General features: G+C 41.0%; 1 protein-coding gene across 3 annotated transcripts in view; it reads left to right on the forward strand.

Moving 5' to 3' along the window:
* Positions 1 to 15,024, forward strand: part of Epha6 (Eph receptor A6) — a 951,337-nt gene that overhangs the window by 897,299 nt on the left and 39,014 nt on the right. For all 3 annotated transcript variants that reach the window (NM_001419529.1, XM_039088720.2, XM_039088721.2), the window contains one exon: positions 9,799 to 9,948. In NM_001419529.1, coding sequence (NP_001406458.1) covers positions 9,799 to 9,948 — 150 coding nt within the window. The remainder of the gene's footprint in view (positions 1 to 9,798; positions 9,949 to 15,024) is intronic.

Below are 15,024 nucleotides of genomic sequence, written 5' to 3' on the forward strand. Positions count from 1 at the left end.
AGCATGACAAATACAGAGGCGAATGCTTACAGCCAACCACTGAACTGAGAATGGGGTCCCCATTGGAGGAGTTAGAGAAAGGATTGAAGGAGCTGAAGGGGTTTGCAACCCCATAATAATTACAATACCAACCAACCAGAGCTCCCAGGGACTAAACCACTAACTACCCAAAGACTACACATGGACAGACCTATGGCTCCAGCTGCATATGAGGGAGAGAATGGCCTTGTTGGGCACCAATGGGAGGAGAAGTCCTTGGTCCTGCCAAGGCTGGACCCTCCAGTATAGGGGAATCTCATGGCAGGGAGTTTGGGTGGGAGAAAGGGGATAACATTTGAAATGTAAACAAAAATTATCTAATAAAAAGAAATAAAAAATAAAAATAAACTGTCCTCAATTTTAAAACACATTTTAAAAATCTGGCATTTTTAACAATCCTCTCAGCCAACAACTTAAATAGGGCCAGCTGTATTAAACATTTTTGCATCCAGACCTCTAAGTTTTAGAGACTGTGGGATATGTGTTACTAGGCTGTCCCCACAGAGTACTGCTTTTAAGTCCCAAGGAAGCCAGACTCCTGAGTGCTCAGTGTCCTGAGCAGCTGGACCTAAACTGACAGCTTCTACAGACATCACCATGCCCTCTCCTCTCTTCTCAGATCACCTTCTCTGACAATGGGTAATTTGAGGTCACAGCTTCACTCTGAACTGATGCAGCAAAACACCACAAACAGCAAAACCCTTGCTTCTCTGATCTGCTCAAAGCACCAGTCTGTCTTAAGAGCCTCGGTATAAAGTGCCTGTAGGCATAACAGGAAAACCCAGTTTAGCTGTGGCCTTCCTTTGCTTTAGACAGGACGAAGGGCTACACTTTTTGTTTAACCCACTGTAGAATTACACTGATTAACAAATTATAACATTCTAGACCACCATCACAGTAACACCCACCATCTGTCCCGAGTCACAGAACAAATTAGTGACAAGAGAGGGCTGCAAGGCAGGGTAGTGAGCTTCACAGCTGCCTTCCCTCTACAAGAACACTAGGATTTATAACCTACACCCCTTCCCCTCAGAAACTCAGGTACGCTCTGTGCCTTTTGGAAATTTTGTTCCAAGCAGGACTTGTGCAAATAACACTAGAATAAATACAGGCTTGCCTCACCTTTTCCAATTTATTAGCCCTAATAACAGGATCTAAACACTTTCCAAAAGTGACATCCAACCATGTATGCAGATGCATGGGACATAGGCTCTCAGAGAAACAGAACTCACAAATGTGATATATGCAATCAATTGTGTTGTCATTAGCACCCCAAAGTATTAAATTTCTCAGTGTTTATATTAATTTGTTTATTTACTTTACATTCCAACCACAGTTTCCCTCCTTCCTCTCCTCCCAGTTTTTCCCATTCACCTCCCATCCTTCCCCTCCACTCCTCTAATTCTCTTCAGAAAACAGGAAGGCCTCCCATGAATATCAGCCAGCCCTGGCGTATCAAGTCACTGTAAGACAAACTTCTCAGTTTTAATGGTAGCAAACAACCTCAAATAACTAATCCTTCACCTTGCAATTTATATGGTACGTTTGAACCCATCGATTCTGTGCTGGTTTCCACAGATTTAGCACAGAGACCATGGGTTTTTAGAACTTTATTAAAATATACTAAGACTAGAAGGCTGTGTCGCCTAGTTTTCTATAAAAGAGAAAGGAAGGGAGAAAGAAAAAGAGAAGAGAGAGAAAGGAGAGAGAGAGATCACTAAGAAAAAATGCTGTCTAGAAAATGCTACAAATAGTTATTTAACTTCATTGTTATCTCCTGTCCAGCTGAGACTTTATCATATAATATTTCTGCAAAGCAATAATGACTGATAGGTTATTCTTTTAGGTTATCTTCTGTGTGCTGTGAGCAGTGTTGAAGTTATATGTGCTGAGATACAATGGCAATCGTTATAACAACACCTGTGTTTAATTCTCCATATTACAGTAGCATTATGGCCTGCATTATCTTCCTTCTAGCATAGAATAGAAAAATCTAATTTAGCACATGCCTTCCAGAATAGTGTTATTCACTCAATGATGTAGCACCTATGTTTTCACTGAAAGAGAGTACTGGGGAATAGATAGCAATGAATTATTTTCCAGAGCAATTTAGGAGGAAGTAGGTTAAAAGAATCCTAGTTCTTGGAGTTTTGGGTGGTGCGATAGCACTGTTTTATTAAAGGAAACAAAAATTTTGCATTCACTTAGCTGCTTATACATTTAGAGAATGAATGGAAATGGGGTGTAATCCAGGGTCTATAGCACAAGAAAGAACAAGAAACCCTTTCCACACTTAAAAATTGTTTTAGCAAGTGGGAAACAACGCTGATGGCTTGGCTCTTTGTGTTTATCTGGAATCGTTCTAATCTGCCCTCCTTCTTCATGAGAAATGCATTCTAACATTAAATTTCAAAAGTAGAGAAGTATTTATTTCATCACTAGAACAGAGGATCAGAATAGCACTACAGGAAGCAGCATAGCAATACCTAAGGGTATGGAATGGTGGAGCTCTAGAGCACCTGCCCCCCACCTCACCCCTACACTCACTACTGCACCCTTTCCTACCCCACATCAAGGCTGGATAAGGCAACACAAGTGGAGGAAAAGCATCCCAAGAGCAAGCAAAAGAGTCAAAGACATCCCCACTCCCACAATTAGGAGTTCCATAAACACACCAAGCTAAGTCATGACATATGGCTGCAGAGGACCTGGTGCAGACAACTGAAGGCCCCATCCTTGCCACTTCAGTCTCAGTGAGCCCATAGGCACCCTGCTTGGTTGATTCATTGGCCTATGTTCTCCTGGTGTCCTTCAACTCCTCTGATTCCTACAATCTTTCTACCCCCTCTTCCATGAGATTCCCTATGCACCAAGAGGAGGGACCAGATGGAGACCTTCAGTTTAGACTCTCTTTCTGCATAATGTCCGGCTGTGGGTCTCTGTATCTGCTTCCGTGTGCTGCCAGAGGAAGCCTCTTTGGTGATAACTGGACAAGGCAACAATCTATGAGAACAGTAGAAAATCATTAGAAAACTTTTCTTTCTTTTTATTCTATTTATTTATTTTTATGTTGTTTTGTTTTTTGCTAGTCGTGTTTGGTTCTATCCTAGGTCTCTGGTTCCTGGCCATCCAGGCATTATATAGGGCATGGGATCCTTCTCATGGGGTGGGCCTCTGAATGTAAACCAAACATTGGTTGGCCACACCCACATGTTCTGAACCACCAGTGCCACAATACATCTTGCAGACAGGACAGATTGTAAATGGAGAGTTTGATGGCTAGGTGGGCATCCATGTTTGTCTTGCTAGAACCTACAGAACTTCTCATGCCAAAGAGACTAGAACACAGAGGTGAAGGCTCCATGCTGGCACTAACTCAACCTCTCCACATTCAATGAGCTGTGTGGATGTTGGACTTGGAATTAGGGCCCTGCTGCCAGATCTCAGAGAGCAACCCTCTGTGTTAGCATCAGCCTGGATTATTTGGGGATTCCACAGGGCTACCTCCTTAGCCGACAACTCAACCCAATGCAACTCACCACTAGAAGCCTTGCCTGATTATAAGCTATGGCCAATTGAAAATCCATATCCACCACTACTAGGAGTTGACACTAGGAACACCCTCATAGATTATAGAGGTTTCCACTGCTTTTGGTTTCTACACTGCGCCCCCAAAATGCCTCCCAATTCCAGCCATCTATCCCCACACCCTCTCCCTTCGTCCCATCTTCCCCTGACACACACACACACACGCACGCACGCACACACACACACACACACACACACACACACATCTCCTGTCCTACTCACTCCAGTCTACCAGCAAAAATTATTGTTTTCCCTTCTACAGAAGATGCATGAATTCCACTACAACCTTCCTCTTTTCCTAATCTGAGTGTACAGACTGCAGTTTGACTGTCATTTACTTAATAGCTAATATCCCCTTATAAGTGAGCACACATTTGTCTTCTGGGTCTGAATTACCTCAATTGTGATGATTGCTCCTGGGTCTAGCCATTTGCCTACAAATTTTATGATGCCATTTTTTTAATAGTTGAATAATACTCCATTGTAAATGTACCACCTTTTCTTGATCCATTCTTTGATTGAGGGACATGTAAACTGTTTCCAGTTTCTGCCTATTATGAATAAAGCTACAATGAACTTAGATGAACAAGTTTCCTCGGGGTAAAATGCAATGTCCTTCGGGTATATGCCCAAAAGTGGGTATAGCTGAATCTTGAGGTAGATCAATTCCCAATTTTCTGAGAAGCTGCCATATTGATTTTCACAGTAACTGAACAAGTTTGCAGTCCCACCAATAACAGAAGAGTGCTCCAGTTGGGAGAGTCTTGCTCTGTACCTCAAATTGGTCTTGAACTCACCATATAACCTATCCTGATCTCAAACTCATAATCCTTCTGCCTCCCACTACTAGTTTCGTTTGTGTACCCCACACCTAAATGTGCATCTAACTGTTACAAAGACACAATAAAAAATGACTTCAGTCACTCCATAGTGAATTATGGTAGTTAACACATATTTCTGCTCATATTCACCTCAGCTCCTCCCTACTCCTTCCACTGGCCCCTTTCTTCCTAAATAATCCCTTCTATTTTTAAATGTCAAAGAGAGACAGACAGACATATGTATGTAGGTGAGTAGGTGGATGGATGGATAGATTGATAGATAGATGATAGATAATAGATAATAAATGATAGATTGATAGATAATAGATAAATGAGATAGATAGATTGATAGATGATAGGTAATAGATAATAGATGATAGATAATAGATAAATGAGATAGATAGATAGACAGACAGATAGACAGACAGATTCTAGATTCCATATATAAGAGAAAATGTGATATTCATCTTCCCAGTAGTTTTGCTTAACACAAAGATCTCAAGTTCTATTCGTTTTCTTGAAAAGAATATAATTTTGCTCTTCATTACTGAATAAAGTTCCATTGTGTACAGATGCCATGTTTATTCATCTCTTGATGGGAACCTGGGCTGATTCTCTGATTGGGCTATTATGAATCGTCCTCCAATATGCATGGTATGAAAGAACCCCTGCAGTGCAGTAACTGAGTCTTCAAATCTAGAACTACAAGCACTGTGGCTATATTATATGGTAGCTCCTTTTCACGTGCTTGTTAATTTGTTTGTTTTTACTGATTTCCATAAGGACCGAATTTACTTTCCTACCAGCACTGAATAAAGTCCTTTTCCTATCTCTCTCATTTAGCTTTTGCTGTTTGCTTTCTTGATGATAGCCATTCTGATTGTGGTGAGATAAAACCTCCTTGTAATTTTGATTTGCCTTCTTCTGATAACTAAGGATGCTAAACACTTTTCCATGCATTTACTGGGTATGTGTCTGTTCTGTAATTCTGATTCTTTAAAGTTTCGAGACTCCAGAGCTAGATCTATAAAGAAAGGAAAGCTTCCAAAGAGCTCGTTGTCCATTCAAAATCTTTTTTCTCTGGGCTAAAATATCAATCCCAGTGAATGAGAAACGGAGGGTTTTTCAAATGTCTTTGGTTGCTCTGAATCATTTTTTGTTAGATTTTAATATTAAGTCATTGTGATTTTATTACTTATCTATTAACTGACCAGTCCTCTTGAGACAACAGGACTATATTCTAGATGTGAAATAGATCTGAATACAGCTGCATTGTGGGGTGCTAGGCATATACAGATATACACATGTACAGAGCTCCTCATTCTGTTAACAGACTTACATCTGCAGCCTGCTACCTACTTGTTGGGTAATGGGCTTTGAATATAATTTGGAAAACAGAGTAAGTATCTTCCCTAGTGATGGTTTCAGTTAGCCTCTAACTTCCTGTCCTTCCTTTGTTCTCTAATGATTAAGCTTGCTATGAAGAGAGGAAATAGTAACAAAAATGCTTCTGAATCCCAGCTCATCCCTTTGATTAGCATCTTCTCCTCTCTGGCTCACTAACATATGGCGAAACAACGAGCCATGATTGTGGTTTCAAATCTAAAGAATTATGCTATTTGTTCATTCCTGCAACCTGAAGCAAGCATCTGGTGGTTAGAGCTCCCTGAAATAACAGAAATGAAAGACAAAAAAAGCACTTTAGTGATCGTGGGTGAAAATGTGTAGACAAGATTGAGCCACAGTGCAAGTTAGTCCGTTTGATTAAACAGAGGGAAGCCAAGAGGAAGGGTAGCTCCATAGAACTCAGAGGACCTGAATTTCAATTTCCAAATCAATCTGTGTAAGGCAGTATCCATATGTAAATCTGTGTAAGGCAGTATCCATATGTAAATCAAGCACTGGGAGGTAGAGACCGGAGGTAGAAACGGGAGACACCCCAGAAGCTTAGGAGCGGGTACCTGACTGCAGCTGTACATCACCAAGCAACCAAGAGAGCCTGTCTTAAACAATGTGGAAGGTGGGGGCTGGCCTGAGTTTGTTCTCTGACTCCACATGGGTGCTCCCCACATGTGCTATGGCAAATGGGCAACCCTCCGTCTCTCCCACACACACATAAGCATGCAAACACACACACACACACACACACACACACACACACACACTACATAAACACACTACACATGCATACAAAAGATACTTCTACTTCTTTTAATATAAAAATTAAAAAATTGTGCCCAAGGCTTAAGGCTTCCTTCCCTTTCCCCTCATGTTACGACTAGAAATAAACTATATTTAGTATTCATCAGAAAAAAATATGCATTGCACACTTCCTTATCTCTGTCGCATGTGAGCTCAGAAGCGTCCCAGTTTCTACCCACTATTAGATTCATGCATTTTGTTCCTTAAAACTATATTTCCCACATTAAACGTCTGCCCCATTTTTTTGTATTTTATTTTAAGATTATTCTGGCTTACACTTTCCATTTCCAGACAACACTAGGCAAAGAATTTGAAATGAAAGATGTACTGTTCATTTTCCAGTGGTGTTCATTTGAACAAGGACTGAACAAGGTTCGTTTTTTATTGGGGTTGTGTAGCAATTAGTCTGCTGCAGTTTCCATGAGAAAACACCACCAACTGGGTGTCCTAAACACCAGAAATGTATTCTTTGTAGTTCTGGAGTCCAAGACCAAGATGTCAGCAAGTCTGGCTGTTCTGGAAGCTTCTCCAGCTCAGACAGCTGGCTCCTTCCTGGGGTTGTCCCCAAATGGCCTTTTCTCTGTGACAGCAGATTCTTTTCTGTATTTGCATCCCCCTGTGGGGACACCAGTCATATTGGGTTATACATTTATGACTTGATTTAACCTGAGTTACTTTTTAAAGTCTCTTTTAATACAGTCGCACAGTGAGTTAGGGCTTCAATGTGTGAATTTAGAGGAAATGCTGTTCACAACAGGTAGCAGTGCGACTTGTCAAATGTTTTTAATATCTTCCCTTTAGGGAGAAAAGAAAACCTCCAGAAGGAAAGTGATAAAATTCACATTTCCATGTGAAAGTTGTTTGATATACAAATGTATATGAATATGCAAATCACTGGATAAGGATATCACTTATGAGTCAGTAGGTAAATGAACATGAAGTCACTGTTAGCTGCTGCTTTACAGCTTCATGGGACACACTGAGACCTAACACGGGGGCAGGAGAGTAGGTGAGATCCTGCCAGCTTCCTTAGAATGTTCCCTTAATGTTCAGTGACAGCGTTTACATCTTATTTTCAGTGCATTTGACTAGGGTTTGCCAAATTTAACAAATCAAAACATAAGGTGTATATTTCAACTACAGTAGAAAAAATGGTTGATATTTTCATTTATGGCAAATGCCAGCCTCATTTGGTAATTGGGACACACCGTTCCAAAAATCTCCGTCATGGGGTATATAAAAAATCAATTTATTTGTTGTTTGTGTAGAATTCACATTTAACTGTGGGTGCTGTGTGAGTGTTGCTTGGGTTTTTGTTTTTTTTTTTTTTTTTAGTTGTTTTATTGTTTTGCTGGCAAACTTATGTTAAATATTGAATCTATGGGGTAGGGTTGGGGAGCTCAGCCTCCACAGTCTCTTCCACAGGTGGCTCGAGTGCGCCCGCACGTCCATCACAAGCTTAAGGAGAAAATAAAGAGAATGACCCTTTTCCCCTTTACTGCCCCCACCCACCCACCCCATTACGTTGCATTGTAAATGTAATTTTCTGGTCTTTATTCGAAGGCTTTTAAAAGACCTGCGCCCTAAAGCACGGAAAACCTAGGCGTTAGGCTTCTGTCCAAGCTGCTGCTGTGATATATGACTACAATATATCATGTTAAAATATTAAAATCAGTTATGGACCCAACTCTCCAGCTGAAGTGTTTTCGTGTCTCTAGCAATGTCCCAGCATCTCATTGTGTTACACTAGTTACTTCAGATACCAAGGACTATCTAATTCTTAGTCTCTGAGCACTGGGCTGCTCACTCACCTGTAAAACCAGAGGATTGGATTCAAGGTGTTTTTCTCAGGGGTCCTCCCTGACAATTCCCCTCCAGGCATCTCTGAAATGAGGGTTCTGCTAATTCTCTCATTTGCCTTATGAAGCCTAAATTGTTCCAACTTCAAATTAATCCTTTTTCATAGTGTTCATAGTGTTGCAACTGTCAAATAATTAAGGATTATAGTACTCGAAAATTTCACCTTTAAAAGATCTTTCCCAACCATAAATTCATCAAGGGTGGAAGAAAACACATAGATTTTATTCGCTGTTCCTCCCCCACACTTCCCCTAACACAGATTTTGTGCACATTGTGAGCTCAGATGCTGTGCGCATGAAAATGCTGATGATGTTGAAACAATCCCACAGTGGCGGGTTCTGACTGATGAAAATAATTTTGCTGCAAACTAAAGCCATCTCCCGGGTTTGCGTTAGATCGAACAGCTCCTTGTTCTCTACCGCCATCTAGTGGCGTAAAGGTCGCCACATCTGTGCAACGTGGCAATTCAGACCTGAGATTTTTTTTTTTAAAGATTATTACAAGTCAAATGGATGAATTGTTTTATTCTTGTCATCACAGTAAAATGGGATTTACTGAGTGTTTCAACAGATAAAATGTAATAAATGTTAATAAAAGTTAAGTATAACACAATGGCAGACGTTAGCATCTAAGCAGAATAAACGTGTGCAATCTAATCTCTTTATGATGTTCAGATGTAAACTTGAACATTGAAGGAAAAAATGCAATGTACCTTACCAAGTGAAAAATAGAAGTTTTCGACTCCTCTGGTTTTGCATCGTAGTAAAGATTTTCGAAAATTAATGTAATCATGACTGAGGAAAAGCAAGAAAATAACATCTTCCTTAATGAGGAGTTGGTACAGAGTATTCAGCCTGTTTAACCATTTGTCTTCAATTAGATTAGAGCTTTAGCCTCATTATTATTTATAAACGTAATACAGTGCTTAATGAGTGTTGAATAACATTTAGTTTTTAATGTCCCATAATCTGGAACTTTCTCCAAATGGCATAATAGTGTGTTTAATTGTGTGGATCTAAAGTAAAAATAAATTTCTCTAATGAATGAAATAAAATCCTTCCAAAATGAGACTTTTTTTCCCCATGAAAGCTTCTTTTTTCCTGAATAACAATTATTAGGGGGAAATTTCTGCCATTTTAACATTATCCAAGCTCTCTATTTTAATTTAAATCGTCAACAGTATTATCAAGCACTTAGGAAATGCAAACAAGAGATATCTGAATGGAATGCCTGTGTCTTAATATACCATTTGTGAACCATCTGGAAAATATCCTATCTATTTTTTCAGGGTGGAAAAATACCTATAAGGTGGACAGCCCCAGAAGCTATCGCCTACAGGAAATTCTCCTCAGCGAGTGATGCCTGGAGCTACGGGATTGTCATGTGGGAGGTGATGTCCTATGGAGAGAGACCATACTGGGAAATGTCCAACCAGGATGTAAGTACATGGGCCTCTGTCATCTTATGAATGGAAGAACATTAGCTTGATGGGGAACATTGTCTTTTAATTCTCTCTCAGGTTAACCCTTGTCTTGCTGACAGTTTCATAAGGGACTAGTGGGAGGAGGGATGTGAGAATGTGCAGAATGTTCTACCCCCTAATTGACAGGGTGACCTGGGCTTTGTTCCCTGCTGCACACACACACACACACACACCTTGCACACAGCACTGCTCACCTACAGTTAAACAAAAGAAAAAGCAATGTTGACTTTTCATTTCATCCACAGGGCAATTCGGTTCACCACTGCAAAGTCCAAATCAGCCTAGGCTAGATAGTCCTCCAAGGAAGAGTGAATGCTTTCAGGCAACACACTATCAGTACATGTCATCTCACAAGGTCCTTTTGAGATACGTAATCTTCTATGTCATCTTTCTCCCTTTGGTTGTTTTATCTGTAGCAATTACATTTGTGGTTGATAGCATTACAGAATGGAATAGTTCATATGTGTAGCCTCTATGATCTGCCAGCCGTCAGAGAGACAGTAAGCAGAATTACAGATATTCCAACAATGCCAGGGAGGGCAAGGTCAGAGCAGACAAGTGTGTTCTCCCACCACTGCCTCATTAAGAATCCAGGTTTGTTTAATTGTCTTGCCTTCTCCGATGCACCTGCTGGTTTCTAAAGCTACAGTGATAGGCAATAAACACTGATGTGGTTTTAAATGTCTGGAGATGCAAAGATAGCCACTTGACTGTAAGCCATCTCTCAACACGCACGGAGCCTAACTGTGGCAGCATCACACGCCTTTACACTAGCTGAAAACTTACCTCCTCCCTTACAAACCCCACACCTCACACTTGGCTGCTACAGATTCCACTTTCTGCTTCTTTTGTGGTTGTGCAACAGCTACACATTGCTCCAGTTTCACAAGATTTGTTTTGTTTTGCTGTTTTTTTGAAACAGGGTCTTCACTATGTAACTCTGGCTATCCTGGAACTCACTATGTAGACCAAGCTGGTCTCGAACTCAGTGAGATCCACCTGACTCTGCCTCCTGAGTGCTGGGATTCTAAAGCCATGAGTGTGGTTAGATTTTTTGGCCACAGTTGATGTTTCTACTCACATAAAGTATTGCTTTTGCAACTGAGTCCTGCTTCCCTATCTAGGAATCTACTGACTGATCACAGAGAACACCAACACCAGATACCTATAAAGCAGCAGGAAAAAGATCACATGAGGTCCGCCGATGTTGCTCTCTCCCAAGCACAATGTCAAACACGAAGCCAGAATAGCAGGGTCTCTGGAACATCTGGAACATCTGGTCTTCCACACAAGCATGCATTACCAGCAACCTATGTACCATACCCAGGAGTGGGGCATTTTAAAGTCCGTGTCATATGACTAGAATTTGTGTTCTCTAGGAGAGTTTTATCTAATGACCCTCTCACCCTGTTGACTGAACCTTTTTTGTTGTTGTTTTGGTTTGTTTGGATTTTTGTTTTCTGTTTGTTTATTTGTTTGTTTCATAGTGGGTGTCAGATCATAAAAGCCTTTCCCAGCATGTCCTGAGTTAAACTTTCCAACTGGAACCTTGTCCCTTTACTACCAGAACCTCCACTTTCGATTATGGGTTTGTTTTATCTTTGCTGCTTATTTGTACTTCTTAAAAATCAGGCGGCTAAGTCATGTAAGCCCCAGATTCCGTCACTATAATACCCGCTTTAACCCTGAGACATTGCTCTCATGTGTATTCTGTTTAGAGTAATCTACGCCATCCAAGCAATCCCAGAATCGATTTCTCTTCAGCACTACTTCTTGTCTGGAGTCACATGATAATGAGTTCTTCACACTTTCAGACTGCAGCCATAGTAAACTTTTATAACAAGCCACGGCCATTGCTGAGGAACTCAAGGAATAACTGTGACTTGTATGTCGGTTTGTTTGAGCTCATGCAGCTTCCTGTTTGGGGCTGGTGATCTCCTGCCCTTATAGAGTCCATGTCTTAACAGTTAGGAGAAAGACGATAGATGAAATAAACAAAATTATAATAAGTGATATGACATTAATGGGACTAAGAGAAATGAGGAAGATAAGAAACCCCAGGCTTGGGTTTGAATTATGAAACACTCTCATGAAAGTCAGTCACTTAAGGCAATAAGAGTCATAATTAGTCTTTCTTATTAGATACCCAGACGGAGTCATTCTAATAAAAGCCTGACCAAGAGGAGGAGCCATTTCTTGAGTTTCCTGGTCCCTAGATTTTCTTTCCTCCTGGGACGCATTGCAGTCACGGCTTTAGCAAGCATGGCTATGATACTGTGGACTCTGATTCAATCATGTAAGCTGCTGAAACTTTGCAAGTTCCTCAGTTTCATGACTAAACAAAATGATAGAGAAATACATTAGGTTCTTCCCAGTGTGTCTTCTCATTGTAAGAAGCTGTAATTTTATAACCTGTGAGGAGATGCCGCTGATAGCAAAGAAAAGATCCATGTTCTTCCTTCCCAAGTGTAGCATTCTCCCGATCTCTGCTGAGCCGCCAAAGGTAGACAGGGCGTTCATAGAGTAAAGCAGGTACAAGTGAGGATGCCAGACCACAAGACAGATGGCTGAGGGAGGGAACTTCTATGGGGAATGACCCAATTGTGCCATTTCAACTCAGACTGCCATATAAATTGTTCTTAATTTGCCCAGAGTGGTCCAGCGCCTGTTTTCAGCCTTTTCCTGCCTGGATTGTGCCCAACAATTCACCCAGCAGTTCTGGTCATAGATCTTGATGATCAGCGTACAAGATGACCATTTAGAGAGTGATTTTGTCTATTAAGCCTCATTTGGCCACATGGGCTCCATCTGGAACAGGAGAGGATGCTACAGCCAGGAATCACCTGACACTGAGCCCGTCCTCATTTGTTCTTAGCACCCGGCTCCGTGCAGAGACAAAGGAGGGGCTCCATCACTGTGGTTTCCCTGTCTTCTGTGGGTGACCAAGAAATATTCAAGGAAGAATCTGAGGGAGGGAGGGGAGATGCGGAAGCTGAATTCCGGGAGCCAAATCTTGAGGCCTTCGGATCCACACATTACTAGAGGAAAGCAGAGTGAGCTCAAATCTTCTATGTTTCCCATGAACGCCTTCCTCTGGTGCGAGAATGGGAACTAAATTTCTATTGAGCTAAACACATTGGAAGTCAGCATATCTGCGATGGATCCAGTAACCCAGATTTCTCTTTAGAAGCTGAAATAGCTTAATAAAAATTTCCCTACTACTCTGTCCAAATACTGGCTATTTCCTGTTTGTCCTTAATTCCTCATTCATGCAGTCAAGGTATAGTTTCGCACTTAACCATTCCCAACTGAGATGCTTTCTAAGAAGAGTAATGAGACAGAGAATAAAAGTCCAACCATGTTCTGTTTCAGCGTCTTATATACTTTTACTGCACATGGGTGAGTTAACAAAGCTGTGTGGGTGCAGATCAAATGGAACATTACAATGTTTTATGATTTTTAATGAGTTTAGAAAATTTCAGACAGTTTTGAGGAAATGGTTTTTCTCTTCTGCCGACTCTGGTGTATTTTATTACAATGAACAACTCTGTGTCTGCAGAATCTGTGTTAGGGAATAGTATAATGAGTTTCCCAAAGGTCAGTGGAATTGTACATTAGGGAATGGAAATGAGAAGGGGGGGAAAGCCGAATGCGGAGAACTATACTATAAAAGAAAAACTAACAAAATATAATAGCAGGTGCCAGATGCTCAGCCATTCAGCAAGCTCTTATTAAACGTGTGCCACTCACCAGACCAGGTGTGCATGAGGAACAAGGAAATCAGTCCTCCGCTGTGTTAAATGAAAGCACAGAAACTCAGATGCTGAACCTTGTCCCACACAGGGAAGCTAAGAAGGTAATCACATTGCACTAACAAGTGGACTGATACTTAACCAGACTCTAGGAAGGAACCCTAAGAGGTGTGTGCAAAGAGGTCAGACACCGGGTACCTAACACATTCAGGTCAGGAAAACCAGGTCTAGTAGTCTAGGTGACACATTAGGTAACTATAGAACACTACCAGTGATTATATGGTGGGGAGAGGATTGTTTTGTGTATTTGTCTGTTTGTTTTGATTTTATTTTGAGACAGGGTTTGTCTATGTAGCCTTGACTATCCTGGCACTAGCTCTGTAAACCAGACTGGCCTTGAACTCAGAGATCTTGCTTGCCTCTGTCTCCCCTCTGTCCCTGCTGGGACTAAAGGCATGTACCACCACACCTGGATCAATTATATATTTTGTACAGAACTAGACGAGAGAAACATGAAGATTTCCAAGGCAAAGAAATGACAAATAGTTGCAGAGGTGAAAATGTTAGTCACTCTGATTGAGCATTACCCACTGTAGTCAATAGACATAAAAAAAGAATTAAGGAGACATATTTTTCAATAACGATATCCATTACTTCAGTGTAGAGATGAAATTCTGGTACTTTAATAGTCCTGCTCCCGTGTCCAATCCGACTGACACCCATCAAGGGGGTGTGCTGTTCTTTTTTTTTTCCTTCAATGCAATGAAACACTGTATGACTATAATATAGATATTTGAAGTATGCATACCACAAAAAGCGTGCAAGCTCCGATATGGAAGGTTTTTCTGATTATTAAAGAAAGGAGCCCGGTGCAAACTAACTTGAACAAAAATACTTTTCTTTTTTAATCATGGAACGGCAGGTTGATTAATATTCTGAATCTGGGTGTGCAGCGCTTTAGTGTCTGTTTCTAGACTCTTCTACTCTCTGCGTTTTTTGCTGCCTCCTGCTCTGGGAGTCAGGACGTCAGGCTAGCCACAGCACTACAATGAAACCTTTCTAAACCTCACATGCCAATCCCAATGTTAGAGAAGAATGGCCGGCTCAACCTTGATCTAAACCCATATGAGAGACGCAAGTACTGTCATCCAAGCTATGTATCCATGCCAGGCTCCTCCACTCCAAGTTGGTTGGGGCTCTGTGAATGCAAGTTTTCCCATAGTCACAAGGAGTAAGAGGATTACCAGCTGAAGGTAATTGTGCAGCCAGAAGTTGAGTG

This window comes from Rattus norvegicus, chromosome 11, assembly GCF_036323735.1.
Source record: "Rattus norvegicus strain BN/NHsdMcwi chromosome 11, GRCr8, whole genome shotgun sequence".
In the NCBI taxonomy this organism is placed as follows: Eukaryota; Metazoa; Chordata; class Mammalia; order Rodentia; family Muridae; genus Rattus; species Rattus norvegicus.